This window comes from Dendropsophus ebraccatus, chromosome 3 (assembly GCF_027789765.1).
Source record: "Dendropsophus ebraccatus isolate aDenEbr1 chromosome 3, aDenEbr1.pat, whole genome shotgun sequence".
Classification (NCBI taxonomy): Eukaryota; Metazoa; Chordata; class Amphibia; order Anura; family Hylidae; genus Dendropsophus; species Dendropsophus ebraccatus.
This window is the reverse complement of record NC_091456.1, coordinates 45,661,135-45,681,742: the sequence shown is the minus strand read 5'-3', so window position 1 is coordinate 45,681,742 and position 20,608 is coordinate 45,661,135. Positions and strand designations below refer to the sequence as shown.

Genomic DNA, 20,608 nt, shown 5'->3' with positions numbered 1-20,608 from the left:
GGAGTTTATATAAGGTAAACTAGCTGCCGATGCTTGTTACATGATTTTCTGCATGGCTAACCCGTATGCACTGAGGAGATATGCTATAATTAATAAAAATTCCCATTAATTTAAAAAATACCCAGGAGAATCTAGAGAAACAATCTGAGAATGAATCACTTGACACTGAAGGCGGAAACATGGAAAAGCTTTATTTACCACTTTAAGCACCAGTCAGTAATAGTTTTCAGTAACACATCCTTCTATACTTGACAAAGTAAAATAAAAAATCATCAATGTGTATGTATTGCCTCCTTGAGTTATCAACTCTCAGGTTCATTATATCTTTGTTTATTTTATGTGAGTTAGCGTGCTTTATACTGGCCACTTATCATGGAATGCCCACTGCTGAGGTTGTATGAGAATTATTGGGAAAAGGTTAAAGAGGTAGTTTAGCAAAAATATATACAGTATTTTCCTGCGTATAAGACTACTTTTTTAACCCAGGAAAATCTTCTCAAAAGTCAGGGGTCGTCTTATACGCCAGGTGTTGTCGTATAGGGCAGGTGCTTAAAAACTTTGGACTGGAGAATCTGCGTTCCGCCGCATATGGTGGTGGGGCTCAAAAATGGCCACATCCCTGCCGTATGCGGCGACTGTATGAATGGCAGAGCAAGCTTTAGACGTCCGGGATATGATAAGGTACAGTAGAGTGGCGCTGTGCCTAGAAAAACACACTGCCATCCGTCTGTCCTGTCCTTGTATCCTACCGGAATTACTGTACCTCCTTCTCTGCCTCTCAGATCTCGCTGCTGTCTAATGTTTTTTATTAAGTTTTATTTGGTGTGCGATGGAAGAGGGGTAGTCTTATTTAGTATGTCCCAAACTCTATATTTTAACTGGAAAAGTTGGGGGGTCATCTTATACGCCGGAAAATACGGTGTGTCATACTGGACAGAATACATCACTTCCTGCAGGACATACAGCAGTGAGGATGGGCACAGTGATGCTTAGTTAAATCTCCCACAGAGATTACACACGCCACCAGGGACAATCCACAATCCCTGGAGACATCTGTGATCTGAGAGGTAGACATAGGAGTGAAAAGCGAATTTACTGCTCCTGAGGATCACGGCCACCAAGTGAAGTCACAGCTCAGATACCATGTGGAGAGCAGTAAGCTGTCAACTATAGGGAGAGAGAAAGGGGCCAAAATGCAAAACTAAGCAATTTTACTAATGCAAAGCATTATCCATCATCTAATAAAAGTTTAGGAGATTAAAATACCGCTTTAACTGTACATAAAAAAGAAGGCAATGATGCTCCCAGCTTAACGGAGAAGAATCTTGACACTGCTAATGGCAAGTAACATACAGATGGAAGCATTTTGCATAGAAGGGGGCAATCTTCTAAATACCTGACCGGTGAGTAGATCTCTGCAGAGTGGGATTCACTGACCAAGGAGTTTATTCTATTTTCCATATTTGGAATTTGCCCTAGTATGGGGCAATTAGGATGGGACACTGGTCTTCTTACATCCTTATCAACTATTCATCAGTGTTTGTAAATTATTTAAAATAACACAATCAGTTTTACTGTAGACTGTAGCCTTTTACACAGGCTGATTATTGTTAATGAGCATTCCTAGGAGTACTGATTCTTCCGATAATCATCCGTGTAAAAGGGCCAACTGTTAAATATCCGTGCTACTGTACTGACATAGCTGTGTTAGTACAGTAGCATGACGATTGACCTGTTGTAGATCACAGCTTTATAATAAAGATAATGGGAGTTCCGAGGTCCAGTCTGTTGTATACAGTCTGTGTACAGACCATATGTTATGGACATGTGAATAGTGCCCTACTACTGTTATTGAGATCTTGAGAGATGCCTCCATGGTACACAGATGTTTCTTAATATCTTCATTTCAGGGGGGCTTGACTAAACCTGGTTGTTTGCCAACCTTAGGTTTGGGAAGTCTAGGTACTTCAAGTTTATTTAAAAGTCTGCTATGTCATGACATAATGCTGGAGAAAGTGCACTGGACTAAATAGGCCGGCATTCTGTTGGGAGTTGAATTACAATACTAGATGGCATATGGGGGAGGTGGTTATTGGTACTGGAAATCGCATCACAACAAGGTAAGGGTATGCATCACAAATGCAGCCCTGGTCTAAGCAGTGAACTGAATATGATGACAAGATAAAGGAGGGGGGGGGGGGTGTTACAATTAGGAATGGGTTATAACACCGAATCACCCCTGCTCTTAACTCCTGATGCTAAATATAAGCTAGATGGGACAGTTGCCCAAAATTGTATTGGAGATTAGAGATGAGAGGGAAGCCGTGATTTTTTACCTTTTAGGCACAGTGTGGAGCCCCTTGAGAGAGACTGCATAAAAACAGTGACCATTTACTAACCATACAGTCAAGCACATCATTGTCTTTTGAGATTCGTCTTTAGTAGATTTGTAATAGTTGAATTCACTACCCCGTTATATCCTGTACACGTCACACAATGATGAATATGGCAAAGCAATTCTCTCATCACATAAATGCAGCTTATGATGCCAAGTACAAATTATTAGTTATCTGTCAGTGTTTGTCATTTAGCTTTTCTAAATACAATAAAAACTAAGAAATTGCTGAATAGTACCTCTAACAATTTAACAGTGCGCTATTTACAACAAATTTTTGTTGGAAATTTTGGTAAATTGCCTGTAGAAATGCCACTTACTCTAAATTACACACAACATTATTGAGTACAATGCAATGAAGTGTCCAGTAGACTGTTTCTTAATAAGTGTGTACGAAGGTCAGATTACATGGGCTTCCAGCAGCTGCCTGTAGTGATCAGCGCGGTTCAGTTGGAGAAATGTGGACACTTTGCCCTGGACTGGTGTCTCTCTGAACACACCTACAATCAAAAAAAAAATTAGCCTCCAAATGAACAGTAATAAAATCAGGGCCTGCACATAAATAAGTAGCTGATACATTGACACAAGCTTTCTCCAGTTTAAAGTGTCGCTGTCGTTATAACTTTTAAAATCTAAATCAACAGTAGAGAAAAGCAAGTTTGCAATATACATTCATTTTTTGTTGTTGTTATCATGCTGTAAAACAAAGCTGAACTTACCAGAAATCCAGGTCCAGTCTCCGGAAGGAAATTTTCTGACTTGTGCTGGTTGAAAAAAACAAGAGTAAACCCAGGAATTCCGGCCAGTACAGAGAGTCACGGCTCAATGTGTCCATCAATCACATGACTGCCTTCTCTCTGTGAGCGCTCAGATGGCCTGGGATACACAGGACTTCCTGTTTTCTGGCTGTTTCCTGTTCTTTGAGAAAAAAAGTCAGAAAACAGGAAGTGCCGTGTTCTCCATGATAACCAAAAAAAAAATGTAAATTGCAAACTTGTTTTATATCACATCTACTGTTGATTTAAGTTTTGAAAGTTATAACCACAGTGACACTTTAAGGGAAAACTGTTTCTAAACAGTTTACCTTTGTAATTTCCACTAGTGATAAGGGATGAGCGAATTTACAGCAGTAGTGAAGTGCTTCGCTAGGCTCAGCCATCGAATTGCCAGCCGGCTGTCTTTGAGCTCTGTGCTGCTCCTCTCTGGGTGCCTTTAAAAGCTGGATCCAGTCCTGTGAAACTGGAGAAGTTTTCCAGGACTGGATCCAGCTTTTCAATTTTAAAGGGGTACTCCAGCGTGAGGGCTATTTTTAGCTCTGGCCGGGGTCCCGCCTCTTTCACTGAGTGGCTGAGCGGACCTGAGACGTCACGTCTTGGGCCTGCGTCAGACACCCGGAAGCGGCCGGGCATCAGAGCGATGCGGGAGCCGCCGCTGGAACCGGGGAGGTGAGTGGACGTCTTTTCTTTCAGCCACCTCCTCCCCGGCCAGAGCTAAAAAATAGCCCCCACGCTGGAATACCCCTTTAATTCTATCACTGCCAGAGTGCACAGGCCTGAGAAGGAGAGAGGAGCTGTACAGCAAGTGAGGTATTAGTTCTATCATTGCTAGTTAGGGGTCACCCAGCTTTTTCACTATTTTGTTCTCAGTATGATGGAGATCACCTAGCTCTCTTCTGGCATCTTGTAGTCTGTATGATGGAAGTCACCCAGCTTTCCTAGCATCTTATATTCAGTATGATTGAGGTCACCCAGCTTTACCAGAAAGATAGATGATGATATTGAGATATGAGGTAGATAGATCCAGTAGGAAATAAATGTCTATCAGCTCATAACATATCTTGTATTACACACATGTACCACACAGCCAGCAAACACCTTGTAATGTCTTAACATTTATTACCTATACCGCCATTATGTGTAGGCAAAGATAGTCTGATTAAAGGGGTTCTCCAGGATTAAAAATACATAGTTGCTTTCTCCCAAAACCACCATACCTGCCATATTATATGTGGTATTACATTCTCATTCTCTTCAGTTGAATTGAGCTGCAATACCACACACAAACAGGGGTGCTGTGGTTTCTGGAACAAAGCAGCTATAGTTTTCTAATCTTGCATAAGTCTCTTACACTGCCCTCAATCCTAATGGAACAGAATATAACCTTTATTATTTGGAAAGCAGTGTCATCTGGTGAGGTTCAGTATGGGTAACATAATGGGTTTGGGGCTCACTCAGACTTGCCCCCCCCCCCCCCCAGGCTGAACCCCTAGCTAAGATCCAGGTCAGTTTACCCCTAATTTTCTTTGTGACATCATCCCTTTAATGTAATGCTGTATTTAATGTTTATTTATGAATCTTCTTATATCATCGTGTATATCTCTTACCTAGTTGTCTGCATATTTCTTCCACCTTCTTGAATGCATCCTCAACTTCTTCCTGTGTTTTTACGAGGACTTCCACTTCACCTACTGCAAAACCAAAATCTGCCTCATCAAGATCTACAACAACTTTAGTTTTTGAGTTTTCAACAAGAGGCAACTGGAACCTTCGTCTGCGTGTCACAAACGTGGCAAATTCATTCAGTCCAAGAGATTCAATGTTCAGTGGACAAGGGATACCCAGCTCCTCACTCACTCTGCGGAGAATATCACCTTCAGAAGTAAGCTCCATGTATTGTGTGGAAGCTCCATTAAGGCCTCTTGCTCCTCGTTGTGGTGGATGCTTTAGTTCCCAACTGTCTTCTCTCCTTCGCAGCCACATGTCATTCAGCGTCAGGTGCAGATCAGGACTATCATAGTAAGCGTCTCGAAAAGTGATCTCTTCCACCAGCTCCGCTCCTAGTGCACTTAGTTTTTGTTCCACGTCTGGTCCAGGGACAAATTTCCGTTCTACCTCAATAGGCCCAGATGAATGCAATAAAGGTGACATGTCTGAAAATATAAATGTAGATTGATTTCTAACTATAAAAAAAAAATCAGTGTGCAAGCATTGGATTAAAAAAAGAATACAAATGTATGTAAAGCCAAAAGAAAGCATTTATAGTAAGAAGGAACATGATCACAAGGTCTGTACAAAACATTCTGTACTGAGACAAATTTGTGATTTCAGCTGTGAAATTTGCTTTTTTGAACATGGTCCAAGTTTAAAGGGGTTATCCAGTGCTACAAACACATGGCCACTTTCTTCTAGAGACAGCACCGCTCTTGTCTTCAGTTTAAGTGCGGTTTGCAATTACGCTCCATTCACTTTAATGGAACTAAGTTGCAAAACCAAACCCAAACTGGAAACAAGAGCGGTGCTATCTCTTGAAGAAAGTGGCCATGTTTCTGTAGCGCTGGATAAGTAAGAAAGAAAATCCTTTTATGTTCTTTTCTATGGATGATTATTTACTATTTTGGTTGGGTTGACAGAACAGTGGGGTTTTTATTAGATGTATACAGTTTTTTTTCTATTTATTAAGCTGTGCGGTCAAACCTGGGAGTTATTGTTTTGTTTAGTAATGTTGTGTAACTGACATTTTATAGCGACATATCAACAAGTTTACATCAGTGGGGGTCTGGGTGCTGAGACCCCGCCAATCACTAGAACCAAGGGGCAGACACACTTAGCAGTGCACGCTCTGCCCATTCTTCTCTGCTATAAACTAGTAATAAGAGCACTGTTGCAGCCTATGGAACTTCCGGTATACGGAATTGCCAAAAGTTCAATAGGCTTCCATTTTAATTCTGTAGATTGCACATATTGACAGTTACAGCAGAGATGAAGGGGCAGAGCGTGTGCTGCTGAGTGCATCTGCCCCTTCAGTCTAGTGATCGTCCGGGGTCCCAGCACCCGAACCAACCCTGATGCAAACTTCTGCCATGTCAAGTTTTTTTAAAATAATGTTTACACTTTAAGGCTGGGTTCACACTACGTATATTTCAGTCAGTATTGTGGTCCTCATATTGCAACCAAAACCAGGAGTGGATTAAACACACAAAGGATTTGTTCACACAATGTTTAAATTGAGTAGATGGCCGCCATTTAATGGCAAATATTTGCTGTTATTATAAAACCACGGCTGTTATATTGAAATAATGGCAGTTATTTACTGTTATATGGCGGCCATCCACTCAATTTCAACATTGTGTGAACAGATCCTCTGTGTTTTTAATCCACTCCTGGTTTTGGTTGCAATATGAGGACCACAATACTGACTGAAATATACGTAGTGTGAACCCAGCCTCAAGATAGGTTCACACACAATGGATCTGCAGCGATTTCACGCTGCATAATCCGCTGCAGATCCTTTACTGTCATTTTCAGTGAGATTCCATACTCACAGTGGGATTCTCATCCCGCTACGAGTATGCAAAGGTCAGCCCCCTTAACGTCCCGTGGCCTGGTACATACATTACCAGGTCCGCGCTTTGGGGGCTCCCGACATCTCCTGACGCTCAGCCAATCAGTGCACTGCCCCCACCAGTCAAAACCTAAACCTGTTCCTCCTAATTGCATGATCGCAGTGAGATGGCGTTTGAATAGCTCTGTGGTCGATTATGTGCCCTGCTGCTCCATTTAGCGTTTATTGTGTTTAGTGTTTTCTGACAAAGACAGCTCAGTGTTTTAAGTCCCATAGACTTCAGAAGGTGTGGCATTACGCATGCTTGACCGCTGCACCTTTCAGTCTGTAAGGGTTTATTACCACGTTTCGTGAAACACAGAACCTACAGATGGGGGGAATCCCTGTAGTGGACATCTTCCCTACTAGGCATCATGTATCCGTATGATGCCTTGAGCGGGGAAAAGTGTTTAAATTTTCGCAACACTGTAATAATACAGCTGTGTGGCTGCTTCATTACATATTGCATATTGATATATGATGACGGGTGGGGAAAGAGTCCACTACAGGGCTTTACTGTCTGTAGGTTCAGTGTTTCACAGAACATGGTAATAAGTCTAAAGAGTCCATTGCCCATTTATTCTAAGCTCCATAGACATAGATGACAATAGACAGGACCTGTCCCCTTAAGATGAATGTGAAACATTACTGAGCATACTCTGTGACCTTTGAAGAGGTAATTCCACAGGGAGCTGCTATTGTCTCAGAGTGGTGCTATCTCAGCTGAAGCATTCTGCTCTCTGGCTCTTACTACCTGTGAATCCTCATCTTTTAAAGTGACTGTACCACCAGGCCCAGGCTGAAGCACTGGAGGCAGACTGACCCACCCTTAGTGGGAAGAAACCCCCGCCCCTCCATGACGTGACTCCATTAGAATCAATGGAACCCTATCATAGAGGGGCTAGGGTTTCCTCCCACTATGGGTGGGTCAGCCCGCCTCCAGTGCTTCAGCCTGGGCCTGGTGGTACAGTCACTTTAAGGCCCTTTACATAGGTCACTTATTGGCTAGGAACATTTAGTAACGCTCCTTTGGCTGAAAATAGGCTCGTGTAAAAGTGGGAAAAGCTGAGGAGCGGGAAAATGCTCAATGGCTGCTCGCATCTTTTGTGTGGGCGGTAAAATTCAAGGATAGTGGCTGTGCCATCTCCCTGTATAAACTAGATGTATGACCGATAGCACTACATTGAAATGGGCACCCGAATACCGACCGGCGCTTGCTTCCTTGCATGGCCCATGCAAAAAGACTCATCTGATCCCCGGACAACATATATAACAGCAGATCCCCCTTAACCCCCCCCCCAGGATCTAATTTAATTTACTGTTACCCTAAATTGTCTTATTACCTTGTCGTAGATCAATAACCAGTTGGTGAAAATAGCATTTGCACACCTATTTCCTTTACATAAATATAAATGTACAGTGTTTGCTCGCTTCTAGATTACCATGGTGGTAAAAAGCATACTAAGGAAGCATTTGTTTGGGAATGAGCATGGATGTAAAAAGTCTTTTCACCAGGAAGGGTCCTCCATCTTAGGCCAATTTCATATGAGTGTAATAGGGGCGCGTTTCTAATGACCTGAACTAACAGCATTATTGGGATTTATGATGCTGTTAGTTCAGGTCATTAGATCTGTGGTCGGGACTTGCGGCCGTTACATAGGCACAGAAATACCCTTGAATTAAGCTTGTGTGAAATTGGCCATAGGGGGTAAGTTGATGGAGTTTTATGCTCAATGCTGAGCAGACATTTCCTCGGCGTGTTCCTGCAGTGTATATTGGTCGCCTGCCTTAGAGTAAGCAAAGACTGTAGACAAATTGCTCTCTCTGGGGAGATACGTCTAGCTTTCCATTGGAGAACCCCCACCCCCTGTTACTTTCCAGCCTAGATAGGATATAATCCACTAAATAGTAATGCAATTTAGTTATATCCAGGAGCTTATGGCAGGTCTTGTCCATTTTACGATGGAAGCATATACACTTATTGGTGTTATATTTGGATTAAGTATATCCCAGTTATACCCCTGTATCTATTGTCTGATGATAAGTGTATGCCCATGTTAGTGAAGGGGATTGTCATAAACAATGAATGAACAAGTAAGCGAGGACGCATGTAATAAAAAAGGTGGTATTTCCTATCTGTAAATCACTAATCATAGGATCACATTTTGGATCATGTGAAAATCAAACAATATGTGCAATTTTTTCAACCAACATAGTGTTTTTCATCTTGCCTATAGAATACAACCTTCTTACTAGACCCTGACTATGAAAGGATGGGAATGCATTGCGCATGTCCGTGCTACCCCCAGCCATGTAGATTCAGTAGATGTTTTTTCCCCTCTGTTTTTGCTTTTGTAAATTCACAAATCAAACCTGAATTCATAATGCAGGAAATCTGCAGCCAAAGCACATTGGCCTCGAAGAATACAGCAGTGTGTTCACTTGCTGGGGGAGGGATATGGGGCCGCCCTGCTCCAGTTGGCTGAGGCAGTCAGAGACTTCCCTGCTGTGCAGTGACTGATGGGATTTGTAGTTGTTTCCCAGAATAGCATGAATAGACCGTCAAGGAGGAAAACTACAGGTTCCAGAAGTCTGTGTTTCCCTTTTAAAGGAAACTGCTGGAAATTAGTGTGATACTGACGCTGATCAGTTTAAAGGGACATACACACACTTTATATAGGAAAACTAAATGAAGACAAAGGCAATGCCAGTGTTGTTTTATAATTATAGAGTGAAGATGCCTAGCAAGCTGTTTCTATCAAAGTTTTTGCTTTAAAAATTGACAAATAACAATGAAATATGCACAATGCATGCATGTTTAAAATGGCCGTCTGGGGTTAGAAAGGATTTCTCCCCAAATACATTTTATATTCGATAAAATTATATATGCAGTGTTTTATAAGTAATATCTACACAATACAATCATTCTATTATACAAGCAATTTCTACAGATTTCATACAGGTTTATAATATATAAAAAAATGTTATTATTGGGGGTCAGACCCTGGAATTTCCCCAGTCCATGGCCCGAGTGCAGACGTGGGCACATGTCACATTATTTATTATTAATGGGAGTGTTACTTCAGTTTATAGATGCTTGTATTTATATGCTGATGCACATGGATACTCACAACGACATCTGGATAATAAGGATTCAGAACCGCAGGAATTAGCTCCAATCAACAACTTTATTAATCGCGACGCTCAAGTTTTACATTACACCGTACATAAGTCTATGCCTCCTCATAATGTTCCTAATCTAAGAATGCATTCAAAAATAAAACACAATACATGGTGCCTTGGATTACGAGCATAATTCATTCCGGGACTGTCACTCTTAAACCAAAGCAAATTTTCCCATAAGAAATCATTGAAATGCAGACAATTGGTTCCACATTATTCTGAATAACATGTAAAACAAATGAAACAAACATTTAGAAACAGCTGAATATGTATTATATATTATAAGTTACTGTACAGTATAGCAATCGCCATGTGGTGTATAATGTATAGTAAGTGCAACAACCTGATAACACAGCAGCATTTTGTAGATACAGGATGGACATGCTGATCCCCATAATGCAGTAGCATAGTACAACAGGCTAGACTATAGAAGCAGGGCTGCTGTCAAAGGTCTGGGTGGTCACATGACAGCAGTGGGGAAGAGGGTGTGTGTTAAGCATGGACAAATAAGGAAGTGAGAATCACAGTGCTGTGCAAGAGGACACTGACAAACTTTTCTATACAGCAGTGTGTATAGCTGAGTGTGAGTGCAGGCACATTAAAGCAGCAGCAGTGCGTATAGCTGAGTGTAAATGCAGGCCGGTTATAACAGCAGTGTTTATAGCTGATTATGAGTGCAGGCACATTATAGCAGCAGCAGTGTTTATAGCTGAGTATGACTGCAGGCACATTATAGCAGCAGCAGTGTTTATAGCTGAGTATGAGTGCAGGCACATTATAGCAGCAGCAGTGTGTATAACTGAGTGTAAATGCAGGGTGATTATAGCAGCAGTGTTTATAGCTGAGTGTAAGTGCAGGCACATTATAGCAGTAATGGATAGGATGGGAAATAAGGGCTGGCAGAGACTGCAGGGAGCATGAAGGAATAAAGAGGAGAGATGTGGGCACATAAATGCAGCGCTCTCTGTCCGGGGAGAAAGGGGTTACAGCTATGAAGAGATTACCTCTACAGTCCTGGTGTGAGCCCCAGCCTGAAGTGGATCTGCTATGATTTGGAAGGTGTGGGAGACTTCTTGGGTCAGAGTACAATGCAGACCATGCCCTTCCCCCACTCCCCCTCCCACCCAGTACAGGGAGCTCTTAAACCAAAGTGATGCTCTCAAACCAAGTCACAATTTTGAAAAAATGTGAGCTCTTCTTGCAAAACACTCCCAATCCAAGTGACTCTTAAACCGAGGTACCACTGTAATCCCCCATCATACAGCACACTAAACTAACAGCGATATACATAAATACATAAACACATGCACAATAATTATAAGGATATCTACCGGCCTGCGGTTTTTCTGTCTACACAGGTGTGTGTTTCCTTCCATTCATGGTTCCCTGATGCAATAGACATCCTCTCTCTAGACCCTCTCTATATACACCTTTCAGCCATTTACTATAGTGTGGCTGGTCCTGATTGGTCCGATCCTATAATGACCTGGGATACACAAACACTCCCAAAGCTATGTATACTGTTGTTCCATACATTTATATTAACTATCAACTATAACAAGAATCACATACACATATTACAACCTAATCCCATTATTATTATTTACATTAATTTATCCTTATAACATACATGTAACATATATCTACATACACAATCTTTGAGTATCCCTGATAATTTTATCAATTTTAGCTCTTCCATATCAACACCCCATACCAGTATTTCCTGCACTATTTCTCCTGGGGCATATACAGGAATGTCACAGGAATTTACTGGTGAGGTGCAAGAGCCAAACCAGTATTTTCCAGGTTAGGGTGAAAAGGTGACTATTTTTATCAGCACCTTGATATAAAGGTATATAAGCAGTTATAATAAGCAGTTATTCAAACTGTAAGGCCCCATTCACACTATAGAATCATGTCAGTTCTTTAAGGGCGGAGGCACAATTAAAGGCAGGATTGGGTACGGAATTTCACACGGAATCTCGGCGCCAAGTCCGTAGTGTGAACGGGGCCTAACAGTCACCCCCCTGTGGCCATGGTAAATTCTATAAATGGCCACATCTATCTTAGTAACTGCTTATGCCTTTCTTCACACAACCATTGTAGTCTTCTCCTCTGTCGTTTTAGCATTTTTCTTAGATACAATATCAAACCCAAAATAATAACCACCAATGGTCCTATTACACGGAGCGATTTTTAAGGATTAACAACTAACGATAAACGATTGAAAACGAGATTGTTTATCGTTAACCTGAAATCGTTCACCATATTACTCAGAAAGATGGTCGTTAGTTACGGTCGTTACTACGATCGTTGTTGCGATCGTTACTATGATCGTTCATTCCTTCTGATCCCAGCAAAACAATGGGCAATGTGAAATTACACTGAACGATTAGTGAACATATGCGGAACTTGAGCGAATGAATGTGGAATTACAGCGAACGATTAATGATAATTTTAGGTTCAGATCTAAAGGCCCTATTCCACGGAACGATTATCAGCCGTATTCGGCCAATATCAGCCAATACGGCCGATAATCGTCCCATGGAATAGTTTCTAAGTTTCTAATTGTGGAGACAGCCAGAGTCTCTAGGGAAATTACACTGGACATTCACTCCAGTTTGAAGACCATATCATCGGACCAAATCCCCATCCCTCACAATATCTGGTATCTAAAGGCCCTATTCCACGGAACCATTATCGTTCATATTCGGCCGATATCGGCCGCTACGGACGATAATCGTCCGGTGGAATAGAGTGAAACGATCAGCCGACATCGTTCATGTCGGCTGATCGTTGCGGTCGCTTGTTTTTCAACATGTTGAAAAACAAGCGACTGATATAGCAGCGATCTGCTGCCGTCGCTCCGTTGAATAGAAGCATCGGCAGCAGACGCTGCTATATCCTATGGGCTGCCCGGACGATCAGCGATCCCCCGGGCAGCCACCCCGCAGCTCCCCGCCGCCCCCTCCCGCACTCACCCGCTCGCTGCAGCCGCGTTGAATAGTGGCGGCAGCGAGCGGGGAACGAGGAGCAAACGAGCGCTAATAGCGCTCGTTTGCTCCTCTAAACGACCTGTGGAATAGGGGCATTACAGTCTTCTATATCTCTAATCACATTAGTAATAATACATAGTACATAGGCAGTGCATATCTTCTTTGTACATTTTCTTTGTTTAGTTCTATTATTCTATTAATTTTATCCTAATTCTTAGAAAACGATTCTGCAATATCATGCATATTATACACAGTAAACTTCTCTTCTTAGCAACACCCTGCAGCGCAGGATTTAGAACATAGCGCCCTTGTTTTTGCTCAAAATTTCCAATATGCCTACGAAAGGTTTCCAAATCTGCCCTATTTCAAATTTACATCCTAAACCCAAGAAGCCCAGAAATATACCCAACCATCCCATCTAGACTTTTAAGTTTTCTAGATCTAAAATGATCACCCCAGGAGGGCTTTTCCTGTCCTGCAAATGGGTCTTGAATTCTGCTGTGGAAGCTGGCAATTCAGTCTACTAGCAAAGAGGCATAGAATAACCATACATTTGAATTAATACAAAACCCAAATTCTGCCATGTTCTACTTAGTCAGGTTCAGTACAACTGGAACATGGAGGAACTGTGCATTATTCAGCAGTACCCCGGGAATAGGCATGGCAGTGAGACTACTCAGAGGACCCAGTATGTGTCTTGGACACTTGGTTCTTTGTACAGTAGTCACCAGACTTGTTGTTTGGTCAAATGGCAGCATTATAGTAGGGGTTGTGAAATGGAGAGAAGAGTGCAGCTGCACCTCACACCTATGGCTAATACTAAAGCCGCTAAGCTACTTTAAAAACAAACACCAGGAATTTGGTATACAATTTGATCAAACCATACTGCCCTGTGTACCCCGTGCAGGTATCCTGGTTCACACGGGTCCCTAGACTAACTCTGTACCGTGTCAGTCAGTGACTGCCTCCCCCGCAAGGCGTGCACATGCTGAGAAGTGAGGCCATGGAATGGCCCTGCAACCCCACTGTCACAGGACCAAACCCAAAATGCCCCACACAGGCCCTGCCGGCACCGCCGGCGGAGAACGCTGCCCCCAAATGACACAAGTATGGAGACACCTGAGTGCATGTGCTTTTATCCATCCTCTTTGTCCCATTCTATCTGCAGTAGCAATGGTGAGAGCAATACCTTATCCAGACTTGTGCTGTTTGGGGGCAGCTTCCTCCGCCGGCGGTGCTGGCTGGGAGTTTTTTTGGGGGGCATTTTGGGTCTGGTCCTGTGGCATGGGGGTTGCAGGGCCATTCCATGGCCCCCCTTCCCTGCCCATGCACGCCTGCCACTGATCGACACAGTGTGGACTTAGTGTAGGGACCCATGTGTATCAAATACCTGCACGCGGTACATGGGGCAGTGTGGCTTGATCAATTCATACACAAAATTCTGATGCTTATTATGCAGCCGAGAGGCACTAGTGTCAGCCATAGGTGTGAGGTGCAGCGCTCTTTTTCTTCCCTGAACCGTATAGTAGGGGTTGTATTGTTTGTAGGCATACCTTTTAGGTTGATACTCCCAGGCACCATTTCCAGGAGTACCTTTTGGTACCCAGGTATATAAATAGAAATGGAAAAGAGGTGGGCCTCTGGCACCTGGCAGTCAGTTATGCCTCAGACAGATACATAATTGATTTTAGGTGGGGTCTCATTAGACACTTGGTCTTGTCACAAAAGGGTATAAAAGTGATTCACCAGCTGCCATATAAAAAGGCTCCTAGAGGCTTCTTTTTGGTGGTGTATCTTTTGGGAAGAGATCACTGACTGCTAGGCATGCCTCTCTGCAGTGACATAGTTACCATGGAGACAGGCCAGGCAGCTGCTATGGGGCCTTTGCGGAAGGGGGGCCCGGGCTCCCTCGGCAGAATATATATGCAGCAGCCTTAACACACACACACACACAGCCTGCTGCAGCCATAGTGCGCGCACACAATTAGCCTGCTGCAGCCATAGCATACACACACAGCCTGCTGCAGCCATAGCATACACACACAGCCTGATGCAGCCATAGCATACACACAAAGCCTGCTGCAGCCATAGCGCGCGCACACAGCCTGCTGCAGCCATAGCATACACACACAGCCTGCTGCAGCCATAGCACACACACAGCCTGCTGCAGCCATAGCGCACACACACACACACACACACACACACACACAGCCTGCTGCAGCCATAGCACACACACACAGCCTGCTGCAGCTATAGCACACATACACACAGCCTGCTGCAGCCATAGCGCGCACACACACAGCCTGCTGCAGCCATAGCATACACACACAGCCTGCTGCAGCCATAGCACACACACAGCCTGCTGCAGCCATAGCGCACACACACACACACAGCCTGCTGCAGCCATAGCACACACACAGCCTGCTGCAGCTATGGCACACATACACACAGCCTGCTGCAGCCATAGCGTGCACACACACACACAGCCTGCTGCAGCCATAGCACACTGAAGAAAAACACAATCTTCCCAGAGAGAAAACACCACATTGAGGACAGAGGTTACTGCTGCACTACTTATGGCTTCTCCTCCATATTCTATATATTACACAGGATAAAATTTATGCGATCTGAAGAGAAACCAGAGCATGTCACAGGATATCTTCATATTACACTGCTTACATATTACATACTACATATTACACTACAGTCATCCAGCATCCAGGAAGAGAACAGCACAGATCTCCCTTCCATACAATGGACTGTATATATGTGAGAAAGTGGTTTTCTTAGATTGATAGAACATAAAATATATTGATGAGGAACATTTATACAATTTATATGAAAACTCAATTATACAATTCAGATTTTTTTTTTAAACTGGAGTTGGAGTTGGTACTACCTTCAACTCTGACTCCGAATTCACATGCCTGCTTGAGAGGGGACCTGTCTTTGCCAAGACCATCTACAGGCACTTTAGCAGGAGGAAATGTGTCTCCATACAGCCATCCAGCATTCCTACATCTGCAGAGGTGTTATAAACCAGAAATCTGGATTGCTACAGACTGGATCCATTTGTGTTTAGCAAATCCATGTTGGTTTTGAATGGCTGATCTTAAACAACCATGTGTACTGTAAACAAAGTGAGAAAAAAACACATACACTATAATTATGCTGATATATAATGGTGGCTTGAAAGACACTCTACCTTGTGCATCTTTATCGTGTTGGGACAAAAATTGCAGAAGGAACTTAACAGGGAACAGTCCGCAGCAACAAATCCACAAATGAAAAAATGTTCCAGCAGAAAAAGTCCTTAAAAACACTTTATTGTAGAAAAAACTTCCATAAAACACAGCATGTGAACAGGTACGTGTAAGCTAGACGCGTTTTGGCTGTAACCAGCCTTTATCACGCCTGTTCTCATGCTGTGTTTTATGGAAGTTTTTTCTACAATAAAGTAAGTGTTTTTAAGGCCTTTTTTTGCTGGAACATTTTTTCATTTGTGGATGTGTACTGTAAACCTCAGCCACGCATCAACCACAAAAAAAAACGTTATGAGATTATTATTCTGAAGTCAACTTTAAAGGGGAACTATCATCAGATGCCGGTCCCATACTTAGCTGGTGTAATCTTCGGCCAGGGGCACTGTTAGGACCGCTCCCCCCGTCATCCAGCCTGCCCGCTCCATTAATAATCAGTGACTGAAGCATAGAAGATTGTTAGCATTGTGCTTACTTTCTTATCAAGAAAATTTTTTAATCCTTTAACATATTTAAGGGTTTCAGTCCTGGAAGAACTAAAGAACTATTACCTCTGTGTCGGACATTTAATTTTATTCAGCTTTTTTTTTTCTAGGTTCCACATAAACTGCAGTTTTCTTTCTACCCCTGAGAAGGACAGACCAATGTCTGTGAGCCATCTCTGCTAAGCATCTGAGCGGCATCACCATGCTGAAATTGATTATCAAGTTTCAAGTAAGGCTATGCTCACATTTTAAAAAAAAACAAAGAATAAAATTGTACAACGTATGGTACTTGTTACGTGACTGATAACCATTTTCATGGTTATCAGTCCATTTCTTAAACCAGTTCATTTCTTAAAGGGGTACTCCAGCAAAAAAATGTTTAAATGAGCTAGTGTCAGAACATTTTTGTAAGAAAAAGATTTGTAATTTACGTCTTAAAAAATCGCTGTGTTTACGGTATTTGCACCAATGTGGAAAAATCCTAACACCACTCCCCCCCCCGGCTCTTACCTGCTCGAGGAGTGGATCTGACAGTGCAACACTATAACGGAAAGATTTTCACAGTTTCTGTGTTTTCAATGCACTCCATGGTTTTGGCTGACAAAAGACTGATGGAAATACAAGTGAACATAGCCTTAAGCTTTACTGTCATTTCACGTAACCTTTTACATGTCTTCAGACAGGTCAAAAGTTACTGATCACATCGGGTCCCACTTTTGCTACTCTTTATGATCCTCTGCAGTGAGTGCATAGCAGCTTTCTTCACCCCCCGACTGTAAATCAAATCTGTCCTTTTTGCTTTATTAGAGTCTATGGAGCAAACAAGTTGAATCTCCCTGCCAGCTACATGTACAGTGCACTGATAGACACTTCTGTGGGGTGTGTCTTAGGAGTGAGACCTGGTGTGATCAGTAACCTTTGACAGGTCTGGGGATTCTTGAAATAATAGTAACGCTTTAAAGTGTACCTCCAATGTTTTTATGGAAAATGACTGTGCATGATACATGATACTATAAACGTCAATTACTCTGCTTTCCTTTAAATTACACACTGGCATATTAAACCACATATCATGAACCTGCACTTACCTCTAATAGATTTGTTCAAATTAGCAAGCAGCCGCAGTCTGCCCCTACTACTACCTACAGTGAGATGTTACAAGTATTTCACTGCCCCTGTAAAATGCTTTTAACATCTCACTGTAGGTAGTAGTAGGGGCAGACTGCGGCTGCTTGCTAATTTGAACAAATATGTTATGAGATCAGTGAAGGTTCATGATATATGGTTTAGTAGGCTGGTGTGTCTTGAGTTCATCACCAGTCCGTTATAGCGAGTTACTAGTATTGTGGAATAAAGTACAATCTGCTCATTTAACTACTGATACTACTACATATCTCATATCACACCAACCACAAAAGAAATAATAAATGGAAAATGCTTTATTCAAATAACAACATATCACAGATACACAACACAACATCACTTATAAACTACAAATAACACCACATGGGATTGTCCAAGGTGTTAGACAGATCCCAGGACCCTGCCACATAAGTGCAAATGTCTGCCCCCTACATAAAGCAATGACCACAGATATAGACTGTAGTTAGATCCAAGTAATATCATGAAGTGTCTAAGAGTATATTTTACTATTTTTACATCTTTAGGCTAGGTTCACACTATGTAAAAACAACGGCCGTATTTCATAACAATGGCTGTTGTGCAAACAACGGCCATTATTTCACAAATAAGGTCTGTTGTTTGCACAGAGGCCGTTGTTATGAAATACGGCTTTTGTTTAGTGTGAACCTAGACTATTTCTAATAAATTCCAAAACTGGATCTATCTTTAGGTTTTTGACATCTTACGCTTTCTGTGCCACGAAGTTCATGCAGAGCTGACCATGTCAAGTACGTGAGTGAACTGGCTGTACAGCATCAGCAGGTTCTTGATTGATTGATTGATTTACTTACATTATTTCTTGACCACCACAACACTGTAAACTGAACCTAACCCTCTCCAATTCATTACAGATGCTGCAGCCAAGTCATAAATCTACCATGGTCAGACATTCTCCGCTGCCATTTTTATACTATATTATAATAGAACAATATTATGGTACATCTCACTTTCAAAAATTATGTAAAACTAGTTCCCATTAAATAATACAAGCCAGGCATGAATACCCGACCCAATGTGGGTTCCATGCTTGCTCTTTTGGAAATCTGTACAAAGATGCCCTCCTCAAGACACCTCTATATGACTTCTAAGTTATGAGACGAGTCCAAAAAATCCAAGAAGCAAGTGACATTTCGGTATGGTGTCGTTCAGATGGTTTTGTCAGTAGACTTCAGTGGATATTTTTTGGGGGCCTGGGATCAATTGACCCAAAGCGTGAGCTCACCTCAAATTCTCTGCTGTGTGTGGCCCTTGTCCATGGTAGTACTATAATTATAGTCCTGTAATGTTTTACGGACCCTGGTCTTGCTTATATGTTGTCTATGTCCCTTTATTGTTAAATTCCTGTAATATTTAGAACAAAGCAACTGCTAATCAGAATATATTGTTGTTGTTATTACGCTATATTGAGATTATGGTTTTCGTATAGAAATATTTCCAGTTTTCCGCTGTATTCCACATTCTATGCTCCTATCTCTTGGTGCAAATATTCATCTTTTCTTTTTTTTTTTTTTTTAAAGGGTTTCTTTCGAAATTTAGAATTTTTTTGTGAATTTGCCGGTTGATACCTCTGCTGTCCTTTCCACTGCCCCTCTGCCACCACCCCTTCATGTCCAGAGGTAGGAAACCGTGTCTCTCCCAGGCTGCTTCTGTTTGCACCTGCTCAGTCTCCCAGCGCTGTGTTGTGTGTGTGCGTGTGTGTGTGTGTGTGTGTGTGTGTGTGTGTGTGTCTGTGCGTATTGATTATTCCATTGTGCTGGGGAGAGAGAGGAGCTGTCTGTGAATGGATCTGGGAGAGAGAGGGGGAGAGGTAGAGGTGTCTCGGAGACTGTAAATCAATAGGAAAAGCCCTGTCCACACAGAGAAAGTACCTCACACCACAAAGACATTGATTTATTTTTTCCTAGTCTTCATCTTCCTTCTGTAAAGGGGGGAGCAAGAAAGCCCGAGAGAGAGAGCGAGAAAGAGAGAGGGAGAGAGAGAGAGGGAGAGACCGCCTCCTCAGCATCCCTCAGACACAGCTTTATCCTCTCGCACCAGCTAAGCTGTAAGTAGCATTGATTTTACAATCTATTCCTGTTTTTTTTCCTCTCTCTCTTTTCGTCTCTCTCCCTCCATCTCTCTCCCTCTTCCTCTCATTTTGTGGCTTGTGGGTCAGAAGGCAATTGATTGAGGGGAGTAGATGGATGTATAGAAATTGACATATATATAATTCCACCCATTTACAGTTTACAGTTACATGCAGCAGCATCTCTATCTGCAGTTGCAAATACATATGTATAAAATGAAGACTATATATATATATATATATACATATATATATATATGTATGTATGTGTGTGTGTGTGTCTGTATATAGGCAGATACACACCTCTATGTACATACACATTTGCATGTATGTGTCTATGTCCATATATCCATAATGCCTGTGTATTATATCTGTATGTGCGGTAACTTACACTTTATGTACACTCTTATGGTAGCATTATATGTATATACTGTATTTACCATATAGTTTATAAAGGATATATTTATATGATTATTGAACATTATATGATATTTATGTACTCAGTATCTATTTCAATGTTTCCCTGTTTATATCAGTACAGATCTATATGTCATATCATCATTTATATCTCATCCGTATATATGTATTACATCTAAAGGAAAATTATATATATATATATATATATATATATATATATATATATATATATATATCCACGCATA

At 41.9% G+C, this 20,608-nt stretch overlaps 2 protein-coding genes across 3 annotated transcripts in view; one reads left to right on the top strand and one right to left on the bottom strand.

The window, feature by feature from the left end:
- Nucleotides 1-55: 55 nt before the first annotated feature.
- Nucleotides 56-11,367, bottom strand: THTPA (thiamine triphosphatase). Of its 2 annotated transcripts, none has more exons than XM_069961639.1 (3): nucleotides 11,290-11,367; nucleotides 4,779-5,324; nucleotides 56-2,895 (listed from the first exon to the last, which is right to left on the bottom strand). In XM_069961639.1, the coding sequence occupies exons 2-3, from the start codon at nucleotides 5,320-5,322 to the stop codon at nucleotides 2,795-2,797; spliced, it is 645 nt and encodes a 214-aa protein (XP_069817740.1). In that variant the 5' UTR covers nucleotides 5,323-5,324; nucleotides 11,290-11,367; the 3' UTR covers nucleotides 56-2,794. The 2 variants fall into 2 exon arrangements, with proteins under 2 accessions (XP_069817740.1, XP_069817739.1); XM_069961638.1 differs by lacking the exon at nucleotides 11,290-11,367 and adding an exon at nucleotides 9,149-9,230.
- An 8,085-nt stretch (nucleotides 11,368-19,452) lies between these two features.
- Nucleotides 19,453-20,608, top strand: part of ZFHX2 (zinc finger homeobox 2) — a 68,182-nt gene continuing 67,026 nt past the window's right edge. The window contains exons 1-2 of the mRNA XM_069961634.1: nucleotides 19,453-19,497; nucleotides 19,786-19,925. The gene's annotated coding sequence lies outside the window, so the exon portion shown is untranslated. The remainder of the gene's footprint in view (nucleotides 19,498-19,785; nucleotides 19,926-20,608) is intronic.